This window comes from Aureobasidium pullulans, assembly GCF_000721785.1.
Source record: "Aureobasidium pullulans EXF-150 unplaced genomic scaffold scaffold_27, whole genome shotgun sequence".
In the NCBI taxonomy this organism is placed as follows: Eukaryota; Fungi; Ascomycota; class Dothideomycetes; order Dothideales; family Saccotheciaceae; genus Aureobasidium; species Aureobasidium pullulans.
In genome coordinates, this window is record NW_021941047.1 from 108549 (window position 1) to 125717 (window position 17169).

The 17169-nt window shown below is 50.4% G+C and overlaps 7 protein-coding genes across 7 annotated transcripts; 2 read left to right on the top strand and 5 right to left on the bottom strand.

The window, feature by feature from the left end:
- Positions 1-1092: 1092 nt before the first annotated feature.
- Positions 1093-1908, bottom strand: M438DRAFT_282369 (uncharacterized protein; the record flags this gene model as incomplete). Its single annotated transcript, XM_029901298.1, has 1 exon — positions 1093-1908. One exon carries the CDS (start codon positions 1906-1908, stop codon positions 1093-1095), a length of 816 nt encoding a protein of 271 aa, XP_029756282.1.
- A 1372-nt stretch (positions 1909-3280) lies between these two features.
- M438DRAFT_349120 (endoplasmic oxidoreductin) lies at positions 3281-5673 on the bottom strand. Its single transcript, XM_029906315.1, has 4 exons — positions 5482-5673; positions 5318-5430; positions 3708-5257; positions 3281-3658 (listed from the first exon to the last, which is right to left on the bottom strand). The coding sequence occupies exons 2-4, from the start codon at positions 5411-5413 to the stop codon at positions 3550-3552; spliced, it is 1755 nt and encodes a 584-aa protein (XP_029756283.1). The 5' UTR covers positions 5414-5430; positions 5482-5673; the 3' UTR covers positions 3281-3549.
- A 502-nt stretch (positions 5674-6175) lies between these two features.
- On the bottom strand, positions 6176-7999 carry M438DRAFT_349121 (6-phosphogluconate dehydrogenase C-terminal domain-like protein). Its single transcript, XM_029906316.1, has 4 exons — positions 7895-7999; positions 7431-7834; positions 7104-7380; positions 6176-7054 (listed from the first exon to the last, which is right to left on the bottom strand). The coding sequence occupies exons 1-4, from the start codon at positions 7943-7945 to the stop codon at positions 6266-6268; spliced, it is 1521 nt and encodes a 506-aa protein (XP_029756284.1). The 5' UTR covers positions 7946-7999; the 3' UTR covers positions 6176-6265.
- On the bottom strand, positions 7833-10129 carry M438DRAFT_117836 (uncharacterized protein). The gene is made up of 2 exons (XM_029898732.1): positions 7895-10129; positions 7833-7834 (listed from the first exon to the last, which is right to left on the bottom strand). Exon 1 carries the CDS (start codon positions 9862-9864, stop codon positions 8230-8232), a length of 1635 nt encoding a protein of 544 aa, XP_029756285.1. The 5' UTR covers positions 9865-10129; the 3' UTR covers positions 7833-7834; positions 7895-8229.
- Positions 10130-10977: 848 nt separating this feature from the next.
- M438DRAFT_349123 (uncharacterized protein) lies at positions 10978-12067 on the top strand. Its single transcript, XM_029906317.1, has one exon. The coding sequence runs from the start codon at positions 11083-11085 to the stop codon at positions 12061-12063; it is 981 nt and encodes a 326-aa protein (XP_029756286.1). The 5' UTR covers positions 10978-11082; the 3' UTR covers positions 12064-12067.
- A 100-nt stretch (positions 12068-12167) lies between these two features.
- Positions 12168-13129, top strand: M438DRAFT_326858 (DHS-like NAD/FAD-binding domain-containing protein; the record flags this gene model as incomplete). Its single annotated transcript, XM_029903141.1, has 2 exons — positions 12168-12588; positions 12657-13129. Exons 1-2 carry the CDS (start codon positions 12237-12239, stop codon positions 13127-13129), a joined length of 825 nt encoding a protein of 274 aa, XP_029756287.1. The 5' UTR covers positions 12168-12236.
- A 136-nt stretch (positions 13130-13265) lies between these two features.
- Positions 13266-16902, bottom strand: M438DRAFT_117919 (ARM repeat-containing protein). The gene is made up of 5 exons (XM_029898733.1): positions 16563-16902; positions 16495-16505; positions 16251-16388; positions 14695-16201; positions 13266-14644 (listed from the first exon to the last, which is right to left on the bottom strand). Exons 1-5 carry the CDS (start codon positions 16761-16763, stop codon positions 13403-13405), a joined length of 3099 nt encoding a protein of 1032 aa, XP_029756288.1. The 5' UTR covers positions 16764-16902; the 3' UTR covers positions 13266-13402.
- Positions 16903-17169: the final 267 nt, after the last annotated feature.

The following is a 17169-nucleotide window of genomic DNA, read 5'->3' on the forward strand; positions in this document are numbered from 1 at the left end:
ATTCATCTATCGAAACAGGAAGCTTCGAATCTGCGAATTGCTCTGCTGCCTTTACCGGCTGCCTTGAGTTAGCTCTATCTTATCGTCGACCGTCGATTGCTATCATCACAACCTCTGCTCGTCGTTTTGTGTCGTTACGGCTTTCTATGAGGCTCTTTATGCACCCCATCTCATCTCTTTTGGCACTGCTGCAGCATACTAGCTGCCTTGTTTTTGTCCTGGGGTTTCAAACTAGTCATCTATCTGGCTGCTATATCTCGATGCTTGATTGACCGGCTCTTTGTCTCCCATCCGGCTATGCCTGCTTTATGCCGTTGACCGCCACGATGTGCTCCTGACCGCTCAATCTTTTCTATATCGCTTGGCTTCTGTCAAGGCCATTCCAGTCGCTGTCAAAACGTGCATGTAGCATGCATGGCTTTTACGACGACTTGTGTCATGTTTGTAGCGGCTCGCGCCGACGAGTCTCCGTGCGTGCTAATTAGAGCGGACTGATAGCCTGGGGCAGAAATGACTTGCTCGCCGAATCAGGCCACATGTCAAGAATAGTGCAATTGAACATAGATCGTGGTCACTTCTGTCATGAGAGACCGGCAGTAACGCACGTTTTGGATTTTTTTCGTAGATTTGGAGAAGTCTTATGATATTCGCCCACAACGAGTACCAAAGACATAAAATGAGTGAACGAGCGTAGAAGTGCATTGCTAAATCTAGCTTCGATATAAAGACACCGCACCACCATTCCCTTCGTGCTGTGTGGCCTAGATTGAGGTCATAAAATAAGAAAATAAAGAGTGAACGGGATAGAAGGTCAATAATGCCCTTCTCCCAAGAAGACTGCCCGAGTATTTCGTATCATCATAGCCCTTTTTTGAGAATTCCATATCCCAAACGCCAAATAATACATCAGGGCCCCAGTCTTCCGTGGTAACGTAAACAAAAGAGAGTAAGAAGTCAAAAGAGTCAGACGTGAAATTGACAAGAAGTGAAGAGTCGTATCAGAGTTCCCCTGGAAAAAAGGGTGGACAGGAAAATGCCATGGCCTCGCAAGTTACCAGCCTTGCGACCGTTGCTTGACATTGAGGGTGGCATTTAGATCCATCCGGCCTCCTCGTACGGCGTCGGCTCTTCTTCGAAAATGATGTTGAGCATGTCTGCGATTTCCAACATGTAGTCATTGGCAGAGAAGTGGTCCAGACCGTGAGCGTCCATGAAGACACGGTCGGCATCTGCCTCAACGTCACGGACTGTGCTGCCAAATTCCTCGGCGACCTCACTGAGCTGCTCGAGCTCCTTGCTGAAGGGGTGAGGTGAAGTCGGTCCAGAAGCGCGGAAGAAGTCGGTCGAGTCTCTGGTGGTGACAAAGGCGTCCTCAGGGAAAGAAGGAGGGTTCACGCGCGAGATCGATCGCTTGTGGCTCAATTGATGAGCGCGCTTGCTGTGCGAAGGAGCGCGTTGAGGAAGGACAGGCGCGGCATCGCTGGTCGATGGGCGGTGGAATGAGTTGACAGAAGTCTGGCGACTGTGTTGCAGAGGCTCGTCGTCGTAGACCGAAGGCTTGAAGTAGCAGCTCAAGTGGTTAGGCTCCGGGGACAGTGGGGATGAGTCTTCAAAAGAAGAGGCGTCGGTGAAAGTTCCTCCAGAACGGTGGCCAATGCTGCTAGAATCGCTGTATTCGAGGGAACTCAGACTGTTGGAGCTGGACGAGGTTGCAAGAACACCTCCCTTGTGGGCGATGGGGTTGGTTCCAAAGATATCAGGAGCCTCGTACGCAAGAGTGTTTGTTGTCGAGATCAACTCGATGGGACCAGAGATCTTGGGACGCTGGATGCGCTGACTGGCAGCGCGATCCAGGTCTGACTTGTTGCGGGCAGCCCGTCTGGTGGTGAAGGCACGGACAAGCGACATGTTTGCTGGAATGAGTGATGGGGACTGTCAAAGAACCACAGGTAATTTTTCAAGAAGACAGAAGCTCCGGATGTGAGAGTGAAAGTGTCACTTAGTAGCAGGTCTCACACGTGTAACCGAAATGATCACAAGGATTTGTTGGCTTGAGGGTGTGCTGTCGAGCGTGTGATCAAGGATGTCTTGATAAGTTTCTGTCTTGCAGAAGATGATACAGCCTGCTGATGGTGTTTCGAAAAGTGACCGAGACTGCTTTTTGAAAGAATGAAGGCTAACCGGGACACAGTCCTTGCGGTTAATGGTTGAGGGAATGAATGTTCTGACTGTGATCGCCCAAAGGAGAGGAAGCGATGGTCAGGCAAGCGAAGCACGACGTCCTGAGACGAGTAGGCGCTTGGAAAGTGACAAGGAATGACTTGGGAAACAGATGGTGTCTTGGAAAAAAGAGCAAGAGAAGTTCTCTTGGGGTGGCACCTCCTTCGTTTTGAAGTACCTACTTCCTGGCGGGCGCCAACGAATCGGGAAGGCTGCAAGTGTGAAAATCGTGTGCAGGGCAGAGTTCCAGACGCACGACAAAGGTTCACCTCTAAACCCCAGGCACAAGCACATGATTGGCTCAAGCCCCCTATCTTCTCCGCGTCGACGTTGTCTTTGACGGGACACTTAGGCGAGTCTAACCCTAACAAGCCATGGTTTCACGCAGCGTGAGCTTAGCGATCGTGCCATGAGTGGACCATGAAGTTAACGGCCGCCGGATGCTTTCAAAACTCCACCACAACCGCCCAACTATCAGGGGTGGACCGTTCAGGACCTCGATGGTTTGTGTGTACCGTCCAACTGTCGACTACTACGTACTGGCGCTTGTTTTGTTCGCGCAACACCGCGAATGCCGCGTCTTCTGACACAGAAATGCCGTGCTACACAACAACATGTGTACATGATCTTGATCACGCTACGCGACACGCCCTTCATATTGGCTGCTTGAAGATGAAACGCAGCCATCCGGTCATACTCACCATCCCAAAACGGCGGTCCAATCTACATTTCCACGTGCTGGAACATGAAACACCATCTGCCATGGTTGCTAAATAGATAAATTGATGCAGAATTTGAGTCGAGCACTGTCATCTGGCATGACAATGGTGGCTTTGATCGAGTCTGAAGCGCGATGGACCGAATTTTCAGGAGCTCATAAAACTATATATACCGTAATGGTCTGCAACGACGTTGCGGGTAGTTCTTGATGCTGAACACGTTCGGCTATTCAAGCGGTGTAAAGCGTTGTCAGGGGCTGTCTACGCGTGAGAAGGTCTATGAGAAGAACGATGAATGGAGGACCGAGCCGAAGCGAGCCACACCACATACATACCTATCGTGTGATCCATTGCCTGCTTGACTTGCTCCCTTCTACAATTGCGTTCTAGTGATTAGGGTAGCGCACCGTTTGGCCGCACAGTGATATCGATAGGCAGCTCTTCGATACATTTCTATCTTGATAGTGATAGCAACCGCTCGGCACATCTGTACATCCGGAGCCTTCCCAAACAATTCCATAAACCGTATAAACGCCAACGCTATGTTGAAAAATAACTTGCATATGCTGAAACACCAACGACGTAACCCTTTTCATATTGGTGATGCTTTCTATAGCTGATCCACAGTCGGCAAGCGGAACTCCCAAGAGCGTGGTGTTATTTCCAGACCAAGCCAACGTTGCCATAGTCTACAGAGCTCCGTGATAAGGACGATGAAACTAACAGAAGAGTTAGTGATGATCTGAGCCAAAACGTGGGTCGACTTACATTGTCTGAGGAATCTCAATCCAGCTCTTGAGGATGAACTTTGTGACCGACCATACCACATAGATCTCATGCTTGGTCTCTTGCCATGTGGTAAGTTTGGGTTTGGGAGTAGGCTTCTCCCAAGCATCATCGTCAAGTTCTTCTTCCTCCTGTGTAACATCCTGCTGCTTCTCGTCGGCAACTATTCCCGGGACAGGAACTCCTTTCTCTTCAGCCAGCATGCGTTGGAAGTCGCCAAGGGCCTTGATGGCGTTGCTGACCTTGTCCAAGGTGTTGAAAAAGGCGACAAGCTCGATTCTTTTCAGAGCGGGTGCAGGCTGCTCGTTGTTGAATTCGAACAGGATCTTCAACGCTGTACCATACCCAGCAGTCTGAAGCTTGCCCCAAAGTCTGCACTTGTCGCAGCCAACGCAGTCCATAATGCGACTAACATTGCGGAAGCGATTGCGGAAGTCCTCCTTGAGGCTAATACCAGTCTCTCCGAGAGGGTTCTCACGGAACATGACGCTTTCGTCGAAGATCTCAGGGCCAGCGGGTATGGTCTTAGCAACATTCAGCGCCATGTTCTTGGTACGCTTGTCCTGCTTGGGATCTCCGGTACAGAAAGTATAGTCCTGCACATAATCCTTGAGCTTTCCAGCAGCCCTGGCCATAAGAGCGTAGTTGAAGTACAGGTTCGAGATGCGCTCGGGATGGGTATGAAGGCGTTGCTTGTAACACTCCAAGTTGGGGCCCCATTTGCCAGTAGATTGGTTGAGGTAGTCGTAGCACAGGTGAGTCGAGATTGAGGCGTGCATCCCAGAGATGACACGGTAGAAGACGCGCTTCTCAAGACACTCATCGTCAAACTCCATGTTGTCTTCGACTTTGCCAACTTGCGAGGCCTGCTGTCGACCATGCTCTTTCATGACGGACTTAAGGTCTTGTGCAGCCTGGCCCTGCATGCCCGAGAAGCCGGCGAAAGGACCGCCAATGGCAACAGAGCCTAGGCTTTGCTCGCTCGAGCTGGGTTTTGAGAAACAGTTTTCGCGATAGATGGCCTCCCAGATCTGGTGGGCACCCTCGCCGGCGTACCCTGTAAAGCGTTCTGGGTTGTCAAGCAGACTGACATAGTCTCCCTTGGCACTTGCGCTCTCATCTTCGGGCACACAGTAGTCTCTTTCGTCGCATTCGTCGTCGTATTCTACAACACAGCTTTCGCCCACGTTCTCGCCAAGTTCTCCTTGAAGCGGTCTTTCTAGTTCTCTCTGCTCTTTCTTTCCAGGATGGTGTGCTTTTGGGCCTTCCAGTCTACTGAGCTCCTCGGCTCTCCAGATCTCCGGAATGTCTTCTTCGTTCTCGAGCGTTGTGACAGCACAAGCAATGTTTCCGCAGAGACCTTCATCATCGGACCAGAAAGGGCATTTCTTGTTGTATAGGTTCAGGCGGTAGTAGGAAAAGAAGTCGGTCTCTGTCACGAGGTCGTGAAGGGCAGGATTCAGACGAGCGTTGAGTTTATCGAGGTCGGCGTACGAGGCGCACGCATCGGACACTGTGGCACCAGGCTCGACCTATATAGACAAGTCAGGTCGTGCTTTCACAAGGATCAGAACCCAGTCCAGACGACTTACAGGACAGATGGCCACGTTTGAGGCGGCGGCGGCATGTGTAGAGCCTAGCAGTGCAAAGACTGCTAGGAAAAAGGCGTTGGCAGCAGATCTACGCATTACTGAAACTATATGATCTGGTCGGCATTAGCAGGCGACATGTATTGGTTATTGGTGAAGTTGCATACCAAAGTGGTGGATTGAGGGCGATCAGCACATTCTTGGCCGTTGGCACTGTCAAAGAATTACGGCTGCGGAAGGTGGGAACAAAGAAGATGTATCTGCAGAAGAGACGACAGGTAGTCTATATATAAACACACGTCTCGGAAAGACACAATATTCCCACGTAGCAATGCGGCGCAATCTGAGAGGTGGCTTCTTCACACTTTCTGCCTATTGATAATCAGGAGCCTCCGTGATCGTCACCAGAGATCCGGGGCCACTCGGCTGAGATGCTTCGCCGTCTCCCGACCGCCTTCAGCCCTACGCTTCTACCTCCCAAATTTTCTTCCCTTCGCTCTTCCTCGAAACCTCTGCAACACGCGCTGACATGCGCACCAGAGGGTTGTCTGTCGCATCATGCCATGACCCTCTGGACCTGTGGTATTGTAAGTACTCTTCTCTTTCGCTTCTGTTAGCATTGCACACACACCTCTACAATGATGAGTTATTCTTTACCCATACATCTTTAGGAAGAGCCGGAAAAGGTACGTTGGTATCGACATATACCATCGTCGCTGCTTATAATCGGGAATCTGAAATTCACCTCTACTCTTACGCTTTGATAAACACTCTTGTCAGAGCCACAACTAATTTTGTTTGTTAGATCTCACAGGTCCGTTCAGCGATGACCGTCTATGATGAAACGAGAAGGAGTCGTTTGTGTTGGATCATATCATGTCATTATCGTTCTGGTACATACACTCTCATCTGTATTTTGTTTACTACCGCCGCCAGAGCTTCGCAAGCCTCCTAAGCCTTCTTCCACTCAAAGTGATACTTTCCTGTAGTGGGAGCACCTTCCGGATCCTCGCCCTTCTTGTCGTACATGTGCTTGCCGAAGTAGTCTAGCTCAGCCTCATAGAACTGGGTCGGAAGTTCCAAGCCTGTCTGGTACTTGATGTAATCCAGAGAGTTGGAGATGGCAGGAATAACGTGGTCGCCGAGTACTGCCTGCACCACGACACGCTTGAGCGCGGGCTGACCCTTCTTGAGATCACTGGCAACTGTCTTCTCAAACAACAGATTCATAGTGTCTTTGCTGCGGTACTCAGCGAAGATGGGCTCGAGAAGGGAAGCGATATAGTCGGCTTGGATGATGCATCCTGCACGCCAGATCTGGAGCACTTCTGTGAAATCAATGTTCCAGTGGACCTCTCTGTTCTTGCGGTCGATGACGTTGATGCCTTGAACATAGGCTGCCAGGCATGCCGTGTATGTCGCTACACGCAAGTCTTCTAAGAATTTGTCCTTGTCTTGGATGTCCAGCTTCTGAGCCGGGAAGTCTCCTCCAAATGCCTTTTGTGCGCGGGCACGCTGTGCACGATCGGCTGATGCCAGGCGGAAGTAATGGGCCGAGCTGAGCGTAGGAGCAGGGATGTGTTCTCCCACAGCCTCTTCGTTGGACCAGATTCCGGTTCCTTCCTCGCCAGTAATGTCTTGTACAACCTTGTCCTCGACAGTATCCAGGACACGCTCTCCAGTCTTCGGATCCTTGGTTCTGCAGATATCGGCGCCAATCTTCACCAAGAAAGTACCTTCCTGTGCAGAGTTAGCATACCTTTCCACCAAACAGTGCAGGATGTCTTACCAGTTCTCCTTTACTGTTCCACTTCTCCAGAACATCGCCGATGTCATCCTCTGACATACCCAGCCCTGTTCTCATGATGCCCCATGCCTCTGAGATGGCAGACATCATGCCATGCTCAATACCGTTGTGGATCATCTTCACGTAATGACCTGCACCTCCAGTACCAGCCTTGCCGACACAAGGTCTGCCCTGGGGGTCTTTTGCTGCGACCTTGCGAAGGAATGGAAGCACTAGGTCAAGAGTCTGGTCGTCCGCACCTGGACACATCGATGGACCACTGTGACCTTGGTCAGAAGACAACCGAACAGTGTACTCAAGTGAACGTACCGGCGAGCAGCTTGGTATCCTCCAGATACACCGCAACCAACGTATCTGATACCTCTGGTAACACATTTACCCTGTCTTCTCTCTGTATTCTTCCAGTGCTCATTACCGCAGTCGATGATGATGTCTCCCTTCTCCAAGTAGGGCATGAGACCTGAAAGTACACCATCTCCTACGCTGCCGTGGGGCAAGCTGAAGACCAAGACCTTAGGGGAGTCGAGGGACTCGCATAGTGACTTCTGGTCGCTATGCTTGCTGATCTTGTCGCCGAAACCTTCCTCCTTGGCCTGCTTGATGATAATGTCCATCGCTTCGGTCGAGGGGTCTTGGAGTGATACGCTAATGCCCTTCTCTGCGAACAGAAGAGCCATACCTCCACCCATACTTCCACAGCCAATGACAGCCACCTATAATGGTGTTAATCCATATTTCCAGCGGAAATGATCTTTCGTTCATTGGCTACACACCTTCTTGATATCCAGGCCCTCAGAGGACGAGCTCTTTGTCGTGTCAGCCATATCGATATGGTGTTGATTGTCGATCTTGGTTTGATCTGAATGTAAGTAAGAATGGTGGAAGCTCGATGGGAATGGGCGAAACCAAGGTGACCAAAATATTCGTAACGTTTGGACGTGACGTACATATGGTGGGGTAAATGCATACATCAGATCGACGTTTTTCAACTGTCACTTCGGGCCGGCTTGGTGAATGCTTGACAGTAGATCAACGGAGTGCTCGGAAACGGGTTAAGAGCACTCTTGAAGATTGCTTTGTCAAATGGTCATAATTGTTACTAGGTCTATCAGTCATAATCTGCTTCATCCTCAAAATCCATCTCTGACTCTCCGTCCACCCATGAGACGGAATCAATCGTTCTCACGTCTTCTTCAACTTGATCCTGCTCGTCATGCTCATCCATCGGCATCGGGTCAATTTCCTCGATGGTGGCTTCCTCCTCTCGCTCGTCATCAACAAAACCAACACTCTTCCTCCTCGGAGGCTTCGGTCGACTGTCTGGTAGTGTATTCGGTGTTTTCTCTACGATGTCCTCCATGACATCTCCATTCCAAGGCTTACACTCTTTTACTACTTCTCCGCAGCGCAGACATGTCCAGCCCTCACCTTCTTCGGCCTCAATTCGTTGAGCCAGACAGACAAAGCAGTATATGCACCCGCAAGGCATCGCCTCGTATGGGTTTGTAACGTCTGTTTGAGCACTACCAATGACACCTCCGCCTATATTGCCCGACTGAGCAAGTACTTCAGCTTCTGAACCACCACCAACGACGTTTTGATCGCGATAGCATATCGCGCATGTACGCTCTGGCAAGAACCCAAGCTCGCCTCCAGCTGTAGTGTCTTCTTCCTCTGGTGTCCGAGAGAACATGGTCTTGACCTTTCTCCACGCTCTTGATAATAGACGTCGCCATCGGCTGATACCTACAAGAGGGAGCAGGAACAGCAGGAACTCGGTGAAGGCATGCCACACCAGTTGACGGTTCAGATACTCAAAGCTGACCTCTCTACTTGTTCGCGAAGAAGCCGGGGCGAGCCTTAGTCGAAGAAGTCGATCCGCAAGTGTTCTGTATTTGCCGTTGAACAAGAAGACCAGGAACGAGGCCAAAGCTGCCATCTCATGTGTCGAGCTGACCCATGCAGTGAGCTTGCTGAGTCTTTTGACGAGCGGCGTGGGCTCCTCGTAACCGCCTTCCCTCTCAAGGAGCCAATCTTCCAGCTTCTGCCACGAGTATCGGCCTCCAACTGTGATGAGTCCATATGCAGCTTTCTGCCATTTTGTAGGATCTTGCCCAGAACCTGCGTGGATGCTCGAAGGTTGTGTTCTTGCGTCGACGTACTTTAATCCTTGAAGACTGGCGCCGTAACTCGTGCCTCGATCCCAGATGCTGAGCTTCCATAGTATAGCTCTCAGGATTGCGCCAATCTCAGAGGACCAGTCATCTGCAATGTGACCACCAAAATACTTGAGCGCATCGCCAACTTGGTTACGAAGTAGTTGTAAGAGCTCCTCATCAAGCAATTCTGCATCGACTTGACCGACACGAAAGTACGGAGTGGGTGCTGTGGGAGGATTGTGTCTGAACGTGGTCCAAGTAGAAAGCGTGGTAGAAGCGAATGAGCGTAGGCCGGGTGGGAGGTTCAGCAGCGCGAAGGGTAGCGACGGTGGGGTCGGCGGCGGTGCCGGTCGTGCTGCGGCTGCGCGACGTGCTATCACACGCGCCTGAGCGGCAGCGAAATCTGGAGAGGTCATGACAGTCGTGAATGGAGCATTGTTTGTATGTCTGAAGAGTGCAGATGATACCAAGGGAACGCGATCGGGCAAGCATATGAATACAGCTCCAACTTGCCGAGGCTGCGGCTTTTGGACCCCGGTGGCCGATACCGACCGATAACTCACCTGTTCATCCTCCTGCTTCATCGATATTATTACCAATGTCGATTCGAAACCACGAGACTTCGGATGTGCACTCGGGTGTATAGCGACTTTTACCGGAGTCCCACGACGTACCGGACCTTCGAAGCCTCGGGAAAGTTGATGTTATCTCATGCTGGCTCAGTGTTATACATACATGACCCTGCAAGCAGCTGAAGCAAGCATGCGACCACGACCTCCGAATCGGCAAAAGACATCTGACTTCGCTGGCTCACGCTCAATCTCTTTTGATCTCGCGCTCCTTGTCATATCTGCTGTCGTGTACCTCAATCCTTTGTTTGGATGCACTTGTCTGAAACTTTCGATCATGGGTAAGAGCACGACGGCTAAGGGCGATCATGAGGGCAGGCCGCGCCTTGGCATAGCGGTCGACTCCTTCAGCCACCTTGGTCACCTCCTCATCGTCTTCTTATCTTGGTTCTCCTGCATAAATTGACTGTTCGTTCCTGCATGTAGGATCTTGTGGGTTGTTGCTGGAATCCTTCGATCATCTCTACCACGAAGCGAGCACGTGCCATGGCAACAAAACGTCTGCTGGTGGTAGCATGGCTCCTAGCATCCAATGCTAGTGGTGTCTGGTCACAGCCATGGAGTTTGAAGGAAGGATCACTTATATCTGGACAGCAGCCAGTTGTTGACACTGGATCTGCAGAGATCACAGAGTCTTTGGATGAACAAGCCGGTTCAAAGGATATCTTACAAGATATGATAGATGCCCTGGGAGTCATGCAATCTCAATTCTATGAACTCTGGATCGGCACATGGCCTTCAGCCATAGACTGGACTGGTGCTGTAATCAATACTGCCGTCTCATCCGCCATAGGAACCCTTTCCAGAGCTAGCAGCAAGACTGAAGATGACCACTACTCGGAAATCATCAACAAGTACTTCTCTCACAATGCCGCTTACTACTTTGGAGAAGATGCTTTCAGCATCCGCAACGAGGCATATGACGATATCCTTTGGGTCGTTCTCGGCTGGCTTGAGAACATCAAAACGATAGAGTATCGTAACAGTACACAGCCTTCATGGTATGGGACTCAATTCATTCCTGCATTCAGCCATCGTGCGCGGCTCTTTTGGGACCTTGCCTCTAGAGGGTGGGATAATGACTTATGCGGAGGTGGAATGATCTGGAACCCAAGACTCGAGCCGTATAAGAACACGATTACGAATCAACTCTTTATCTCGGCCTCAGTCGCCATGTACCTTTCTTCACCTGGAGATGCAATCGATTTTCCATTTGCGGCTTCTAATTCGGAAACTTTGGGTTCGATGCCGGGACGACCACATGACCCTAAGTATCTCAAGGCTGCGATCGATGGTTACCAATGGCTGAATAATAGCAATATGACGAACACTCAGGGCTTGTACGTCGACGGCTATCATATTAAAGGTTACGGCCATGGCAGTATCGGCACAGGGAAATGCGACGAACGAAATGAGATGGTGTACACATACAACCAAGGAGTCATACTATCTGGCTTACGCGGACTATGGGAAGCGACTGGAAACTCGAGCTACCTGGAAGACGGATATATCCTGATACGCAGCGTCATGGCATCGACTGGCTGGTACTGGGAAGGACAGTCAAATTTACCAATCTATAAATCATCCGGCTGGGCTGGATTAGGTCAATATGGAGTTCTGGAGGAGCTATGCGATCGAAGTGGCTCGTGCAGTCAAGACTCTCAGACCTTCAAGGGCATCTTCTTCCAGCATCTGACCCAGTTTTGCGAAGCTTTACCACTGCACGCCGCGGTTCCTGGCAAAACTTACGGTGCGAGCAAGGTGTTGAAAGAGATTCATGATTCGTTCTGCAAAGTAGTCGGCATATGGGTATCGCATAATGCGGAAGCAGCCTTGAGCACTAGAGATCAATCAGGTCTTTTCGGAACGTGGTGGGGTTACAGATACGCTGCTAAGGACTACCCGGAAAGACTTCCTCTGGATGCGGTCGATTATAGGAACAACGCGACCGTGTTGATAAGCCGAGGCTGGGCCACGCCACAGCAAGAGTCAAGCTCGACTCGCAGGGACAATATTCACCTCGGGAAAAGCAGTGGCACTGACTTCTCAACAACAGACGTCAACGATCGTGGTCGAGGTCGCACTGTGGAAACTCAGCAAGGAGGCCTTGCTGTCCTGCGGTCATCTTGGGAGTTACTGGATTTAGGCAGATGACCATTCCGTACTAAACGTTTAACGAAGCATTCACGATTTTCTTTTTGACCTCACCACATGCAGAAGCACGTGAGGACTCTTGTTTCATTGGATGCACAGCCCGGCGCTTATATCGTGGAACCATCCTCTCGAATTTGTGCAAAATCCCCAAGCAACCCGTCTTACATCTCCGCATGACATTGACCATGGAAAACCAAACCCGTCTCGAATCCTGGAACAATTACTGCGATGACTTTGTAAACCATCTTCGAAACTCGAAAGCAGTCCTTGCCCTGCTCGGCGCAGGTCTGTCTGCAAGTTCCGGCATATCCACCTACCAAGGCAGTGGTTCGACCTGGCAAAACCATTTAGTACGAGATCTCGCCACGAAAAGTCGTTTCGAGAGAGATCCGGTGCTGGTTTGGGAATACTATCGCCATCGACAAGCTGAGATATTATCGGGGGTGCCTAATGCAGGACATTTCGCTCTTGCCGGATTGGCGACGATAAAGCCGGATTTTTTGACGATTACGCAGAATGTGGATGGTGAGTTATGTCGCGACTACAAGACAAATGTGCACAGTACCCTCAAAGCTAACGGGTTTAATCAAAAGATCTCTCACAACGAGCTCGTCATCCCCCAGAACTGCTGGTGCCAATCCACGGCTCGTTGCTAGATCTCCACTGCACAAATACCTCTTGCGCCTTTTCCCGCCATCACAACTCCCATGATCCGCATCTTCATCCTCAACCATCTCCACCCACACCCTCCTGCCCCCTCTGCACATCCCTCCTCCGCCCCTCCATAACCCGCTTCGGCGACCCGCTCCCTCCCTCCCACCTCTCTACCGTAGATTCTTGGTTTTCCGCCCACCCAACCATCGACTTGATGCTAGTTATCGGGTGCGCGTGCACTGTAAGTCCAGCTGCCGATTACATAGACAAAGCCAAGGAAAAGGGAGCCAGGATTGCTGTGTTCAATGTTGAGTTTGGGAGGCAAGCGCTTTGTTTGGGGCAGGAGGATTGGTTTTTTGAGGGGGATGCTGGGGTGATGGTGCCGTTGCTTTTGGGGAAGGTGGTTGGGTGATGGGGATGTGGGAAGGAATGATAAGAAGGTGTGGGATGTGTCGCGTTCGGAGTTCGATATTGTGGTTACCTATGGGCGGAAGGTGTTATTAAGACATGTGGAGGGGGCAAAAGTTGACGTGGAATTGAGTAGCTTTTTGATTACAGTAGACGAAGTGATAAGAGCAGACCTTTTTGTTTGGCGCCAATATGTCACTCATCCTTGTAATGCAGATTTTTCCTCCTCCGATGCTTGCTTTCTCTTCTCTACCTGTCCGGTTCGAATGCTTCTCCTCTACATGATGCCCAATGCGCCGAATGCGGCGATGACATCCTTGTCAACGTTGATCAACCACTCATTCTGGAAAGCTTCCTGACCACCTGCAGCTTGAATCGCCGTCTGCAGATAATGCTTAATCCATTGAGTAGTACGCACGTTATGCACGGGGTCAGCAAACGTCAAAGCACGACGTCTTTCATCTTCAGGGGCTTCAGGGACATCAGAGTCTGTGTTGCGAAGCTGATCCATGCTCTCGTAGACCAAAGTGTCAGAGTCGATTGGGCCGTCTTCCTCCCGAATCTCGTTTACCATATCGGTCCACATGGTCATCAGAGATTGAAGAGAGCCGAGGATGAAAGGTTGTGAGGTGGATAGAAGTTTTGTGATGGCGAGACACATGAGTTTGCGACGAGAGGGGTCCCCGATGGACTCAAAATGACTGAACCATTCTTCGAGGAGCCACTTCATCGTGTCATCCAGAGATGGCTGAGTAGCTGTATCACTGAGCGGGATGGATGGTGCAGCAGCCTGTACGGCTTGTAGGAATACTGTCTCGGAGCCCATGAGAACACGGGCGAGTACGGATAAGTAGTCTGTTTCGACGATGCCGTCTACGAGTGGATCCTTGGCCAGCGGTCCAGTTGTGCAATGTGCGACCCAGCTACCACGAAGACCTTCGAGCTGCTTGTTCAGGAATTTTGACTCGACAAGATCGCTAGCAATTGTGCTGATAGCCGATTCACCTCCTATACCCTCGGCTGCCCTGATGATAAGCTCAACAAGATTGTTCACTGTACCACTGGCATCAGCCTTCACGTAACCAACAAGCGTGGACAAAGATGAGATCAAAGGCTTTCGCATCTCATCTGAAAGCATTTCCGAAGGCGCGAGCAGGAAGTATGATGAAGTGATGTCGAGAGCTGTGCGGAGGTTCTCCGAGCCAAGCTCAAAGATTGAGAAGAGGTATGGTGCTAGTTGTAGCAACTCAGGCGAGGCTGGAGCGGGCGTTTGGATCAGGATGTTAGCCCAGAGGTCCAAAGCGTCATCGAGCAAGTAGACCTGAGTATCCGAACCAGGCTCGACTGCGCCCTTGATGATAGGTAGGACGAGGTGATGGAAAGGTACCGATGCTGCCTTCATCGAGGTAACGAGGCGGGAGAGAATGGTCAGAATGGCTTGTTTCATGAGGTGCTCGTCCCCGGACTGTTCCCATAGGTTGGGCAGGATGTTGATGATCGTCTCAGCATACGGTGCAATCTGGTATATATCAGTGTCATCTTCACCATCATTATGGTAGTCATGCTTACATGATGTTCAAGTCGCTCGACCAGGACACTGATCGTATTGAGTAACGCCATCTTCGTCTCTACGTTGTCAACCTCCTCAATCAAGCCCAACAACTGTGTCATCGTAGTCTGAACATATGGCAGGAACTGCTTCGGACTGAACTCCCAATCATCTACTATATTCTTGAATTGTCGTCCGGCAGTGATTCTTACAACCTGATCGTTGCAGGAGTCGCTTGGGTCAAGCATGTGTTGGAAGATCTTGTACACAAGAGGTCTGTTTTCTGCTGATACCTTGACTGTTATCCACTGTCCGAGGAGGATGGCGATGCGGCGACGGAGGATGTTGAAGCCAGGCTTTTGCTTTTGGACTTCAACCACGATTGTGTTGGACAGGAAGGAGTCGAAGTCGAGATGTTGTTGCAGGACTGCGGCAGCCAATCCGATGGCTGTGTACACCGAATCCTTGAACAAGACGTCTTCATTGTCAGGGGCCGCGACAGTGTAGAACACGTTGAGCAGCGGTTGGGTCAACAAATCTCTGAAGTTGAGAGCAAGGTCCAAGAACAGCTTCTCTGCGCAAGGTCGAACACTGTATTCCCAGCCCTCGCTCTCACCCTCCAGACTCTGTTCCCATTCCTCCGGATCTTCTTCCCACTCTTGAAGCTCACCCTGTCTAAAGACGAAGAATTTAGTAACGACGACTTCCATGACTTCGGTGACGAACACCTCGGTCAGCAACTGCTCTTTGACAGCCGCAATAGCCTCTGCCTTCTCGATCTTGTCTTGTGGGTGCTTGTACTTGAATGACTGGACAGGGTTGAACACCATCTTGATGCAAGCACGTATAAGCTTGAGACCAGATAGCGAGACCTTCTCTTGAAACGGCTTTTGCTCGCCCTGGTCACCAGTAGACCCACCGGAGGTCAAACTAGAACCAAAGGTTTGTCCAAACTGCTTGATCAGAGCCCAGTAAGAACGAACAAGGTCAAGAGAGTTTGGCAGAAGCACGAAAGCTGCAGGATGTGCTTTGGCCATTTCCAAGTGTAGTTTCGATAGTTGCAGCAAATGCTTCTCCAGCGGTACGCCAAGTTCTTCGGGAAGGGTGGCTGCCTGTGAGGAGATGAGGTTCATGAAAGCACCGACCTGAGCATAGGTGAGCTGCCAGAACTGGTGCACATCTGACTCTCTGTTAGGGAACTCGTAGCCAACGACAAACAGTCTTCGCAGAGTTTTGATGGCCAGAAGACTGGCTTCCATGTTCTGTTGCATTGTAGCTTGATCGCCGGCATTGCTGCTAAGAGCCTCTTGCCAAGATTGGACCTTCTCGAGGTAAATTTGTCCGAGAACCTGAACAATCTCCGGTGTGGCGGCCTGAAGGGCGACTCTAGACTTCTGCAGGCGAGCGGTGGAGAGCTCTTTCGTGATGTGAAGAAGAATTAGCAGTGTGCGAGGGAGGTGAATGGGATTAGCGTCGTGCTGTGTCGATCTCCGTAGTAGATTTATCAGTGTACTGATAACATCTGGCCTTCTTCTCGTCAGTATCTTGGCGATAGATGTAGGAGAACAAATCATACCAATCGTTTGGATATTCGAAACGAGAAATTTTAGCAATGACAAGTGCGTTCTGTAGAGCCAGACGGTGATCGTACTCTTCCAGACCACTTTCCAGGAGACGAGATCTGATCACTGCTCTGTCTTCTGGTGAGACGGCACTGGTACAAGTTAGTATGTTTGAGCAAATCAGAATGTCTTCGGGCATCTAAAACACTCTTGGCATCTTGCAAAGGAAGGAATGGTTGATGAGAAGGAACGACTTACTTCGCGGCAGTCTTGCGCCAGTATTTCTCAATACCATTCTTCAACTGAATGATTGCCAAATATCTTACTTCAACCAACAATGACTTGTTGATAAACACACTTTGCAAGTGTTTGTAGAAACCAGCAGCTTTCTCCCATCTTGCCAGTTGTTTGGCACCTGATTGGACTTGCTGAGGATCTGTTGATGCCGCTGCACTCAGGACATGGAGCAAAGTATCCTCGGTTAAAGGATTAGCTTCACCCGGCACCTCGATGGCAAAGTTCTGCATCGTGGTGGCTGTTGTGGGTGAAGTGGTTGGCGATGAGCTCGTTTTTGTTTAATGTCGTGGCAATCTTGTGACCATATATTGTGTTGATTCTGGAAATAAGGCGAATGGTTTGGTGAGATGTGTTTATGTCCTTGAACTTTGATTATTGAATGCTTTCGTTTGCTCGGCGATGGTTGGTCGAACGTTTGCAGGTGAACGAAGAGTTTTGGCACTTCAGACATGGGTCAAGATTTGTGTCAGGTTTTCATCAATCACAGGGTCATACCTTTGACGTAGACATTTTGACCGGCACGATGCATCAACACTTTTACATCACATGTCATATGTTGTGCTCATATAGGCCTCAGCCGCATATCATTAAGGTCTTGAGTCCATACACATGGTCGACAAATAGTAGTGCGGTTCA

Excerpts from the sequence above, each read along its gene's own strand:
- M438DRAFT_349120 (XM_029906315.1), bottom strand. The coding sequence starts at position 5,413 with ATGCGTAGATCTGCTGCCAACGCCTTTTTCCTAGCAGTCTTTGCACTG. Across the intron at positions 5,258-5,317 it reads CAAACGTGGCCATCTGTCCT|GTCGAGCCTGGTGCCACAGT; the intron begins GTAAGTCGTCTG and ends TTGTCTATATAG. Across the intron at positions 3,659-3,707 it reads ATTGAGATTCCTCAGACAAT|TTTCATCGTCCTTATCACGG; the intron begins GTAAGTCGACCC and ends CTCTTCTGTTAG.
- M438DRAFT_349121 (XM_029906316.1), bottom strand. The coding sequence starts at position 7,945 with ATGGCTGACACGACAAAGAGCTCGTCCTCTGAGGGCCTGGATATCAAG. Across the intron at positions 7,835-7,894 it reads AGGGCCTGGATATCAAGAAG|GTGGCTGTCATTGGCTGTGG; the intron begins GTGTGTAGCCAA and ends ACACCATTATAG. Across the intron at positions 7,055-7,103 it reads GGAACAGTAAAGGAGAACTG|GAAGGTACTTTCTTGGTGAA; the intron begins GTAAGACATCCT and ends AACTCTGCACAG.
- M438DRAFT_117836 (XM_029898732.1), bottom strand. The coding sequence starts at position 9,864 with ATGAAGCAGGAGGATGAACAGGTGAGTTATCGGTCGGTATCGGCCACC.
- M438DRAFT_349123 (XM_029906317.1), top strand. The coding sequence starts at position 11,083 with ATGTACCTTTCTTCACCTGGAGATGCAATCGATTTTCCATTTGCGGCT.
- M438DRAFT_117919 (XM_029898733.1), bottom strand. The coding sequence starts at position 16,763 with ATGCAGAACTTTGCCATCGAGGTGCCGGGTGAAGCTAATCCTTTAACC. Across the intron at positions 16,202-16,250 it reads TTCGAATATCCAAACGATTG|GCCAGATGTTATCAGTACAC; the intron begins GTATGATTTGTT and ends GACGAGAAGAAG. Across the intron at positions 14,645-14,694 it reads TCGAGCGACTTGAACATCAT|ATTGCACCGTATGCTGAGAC; the intron begins GTAAGCATGACT and ends GATATATACCAG.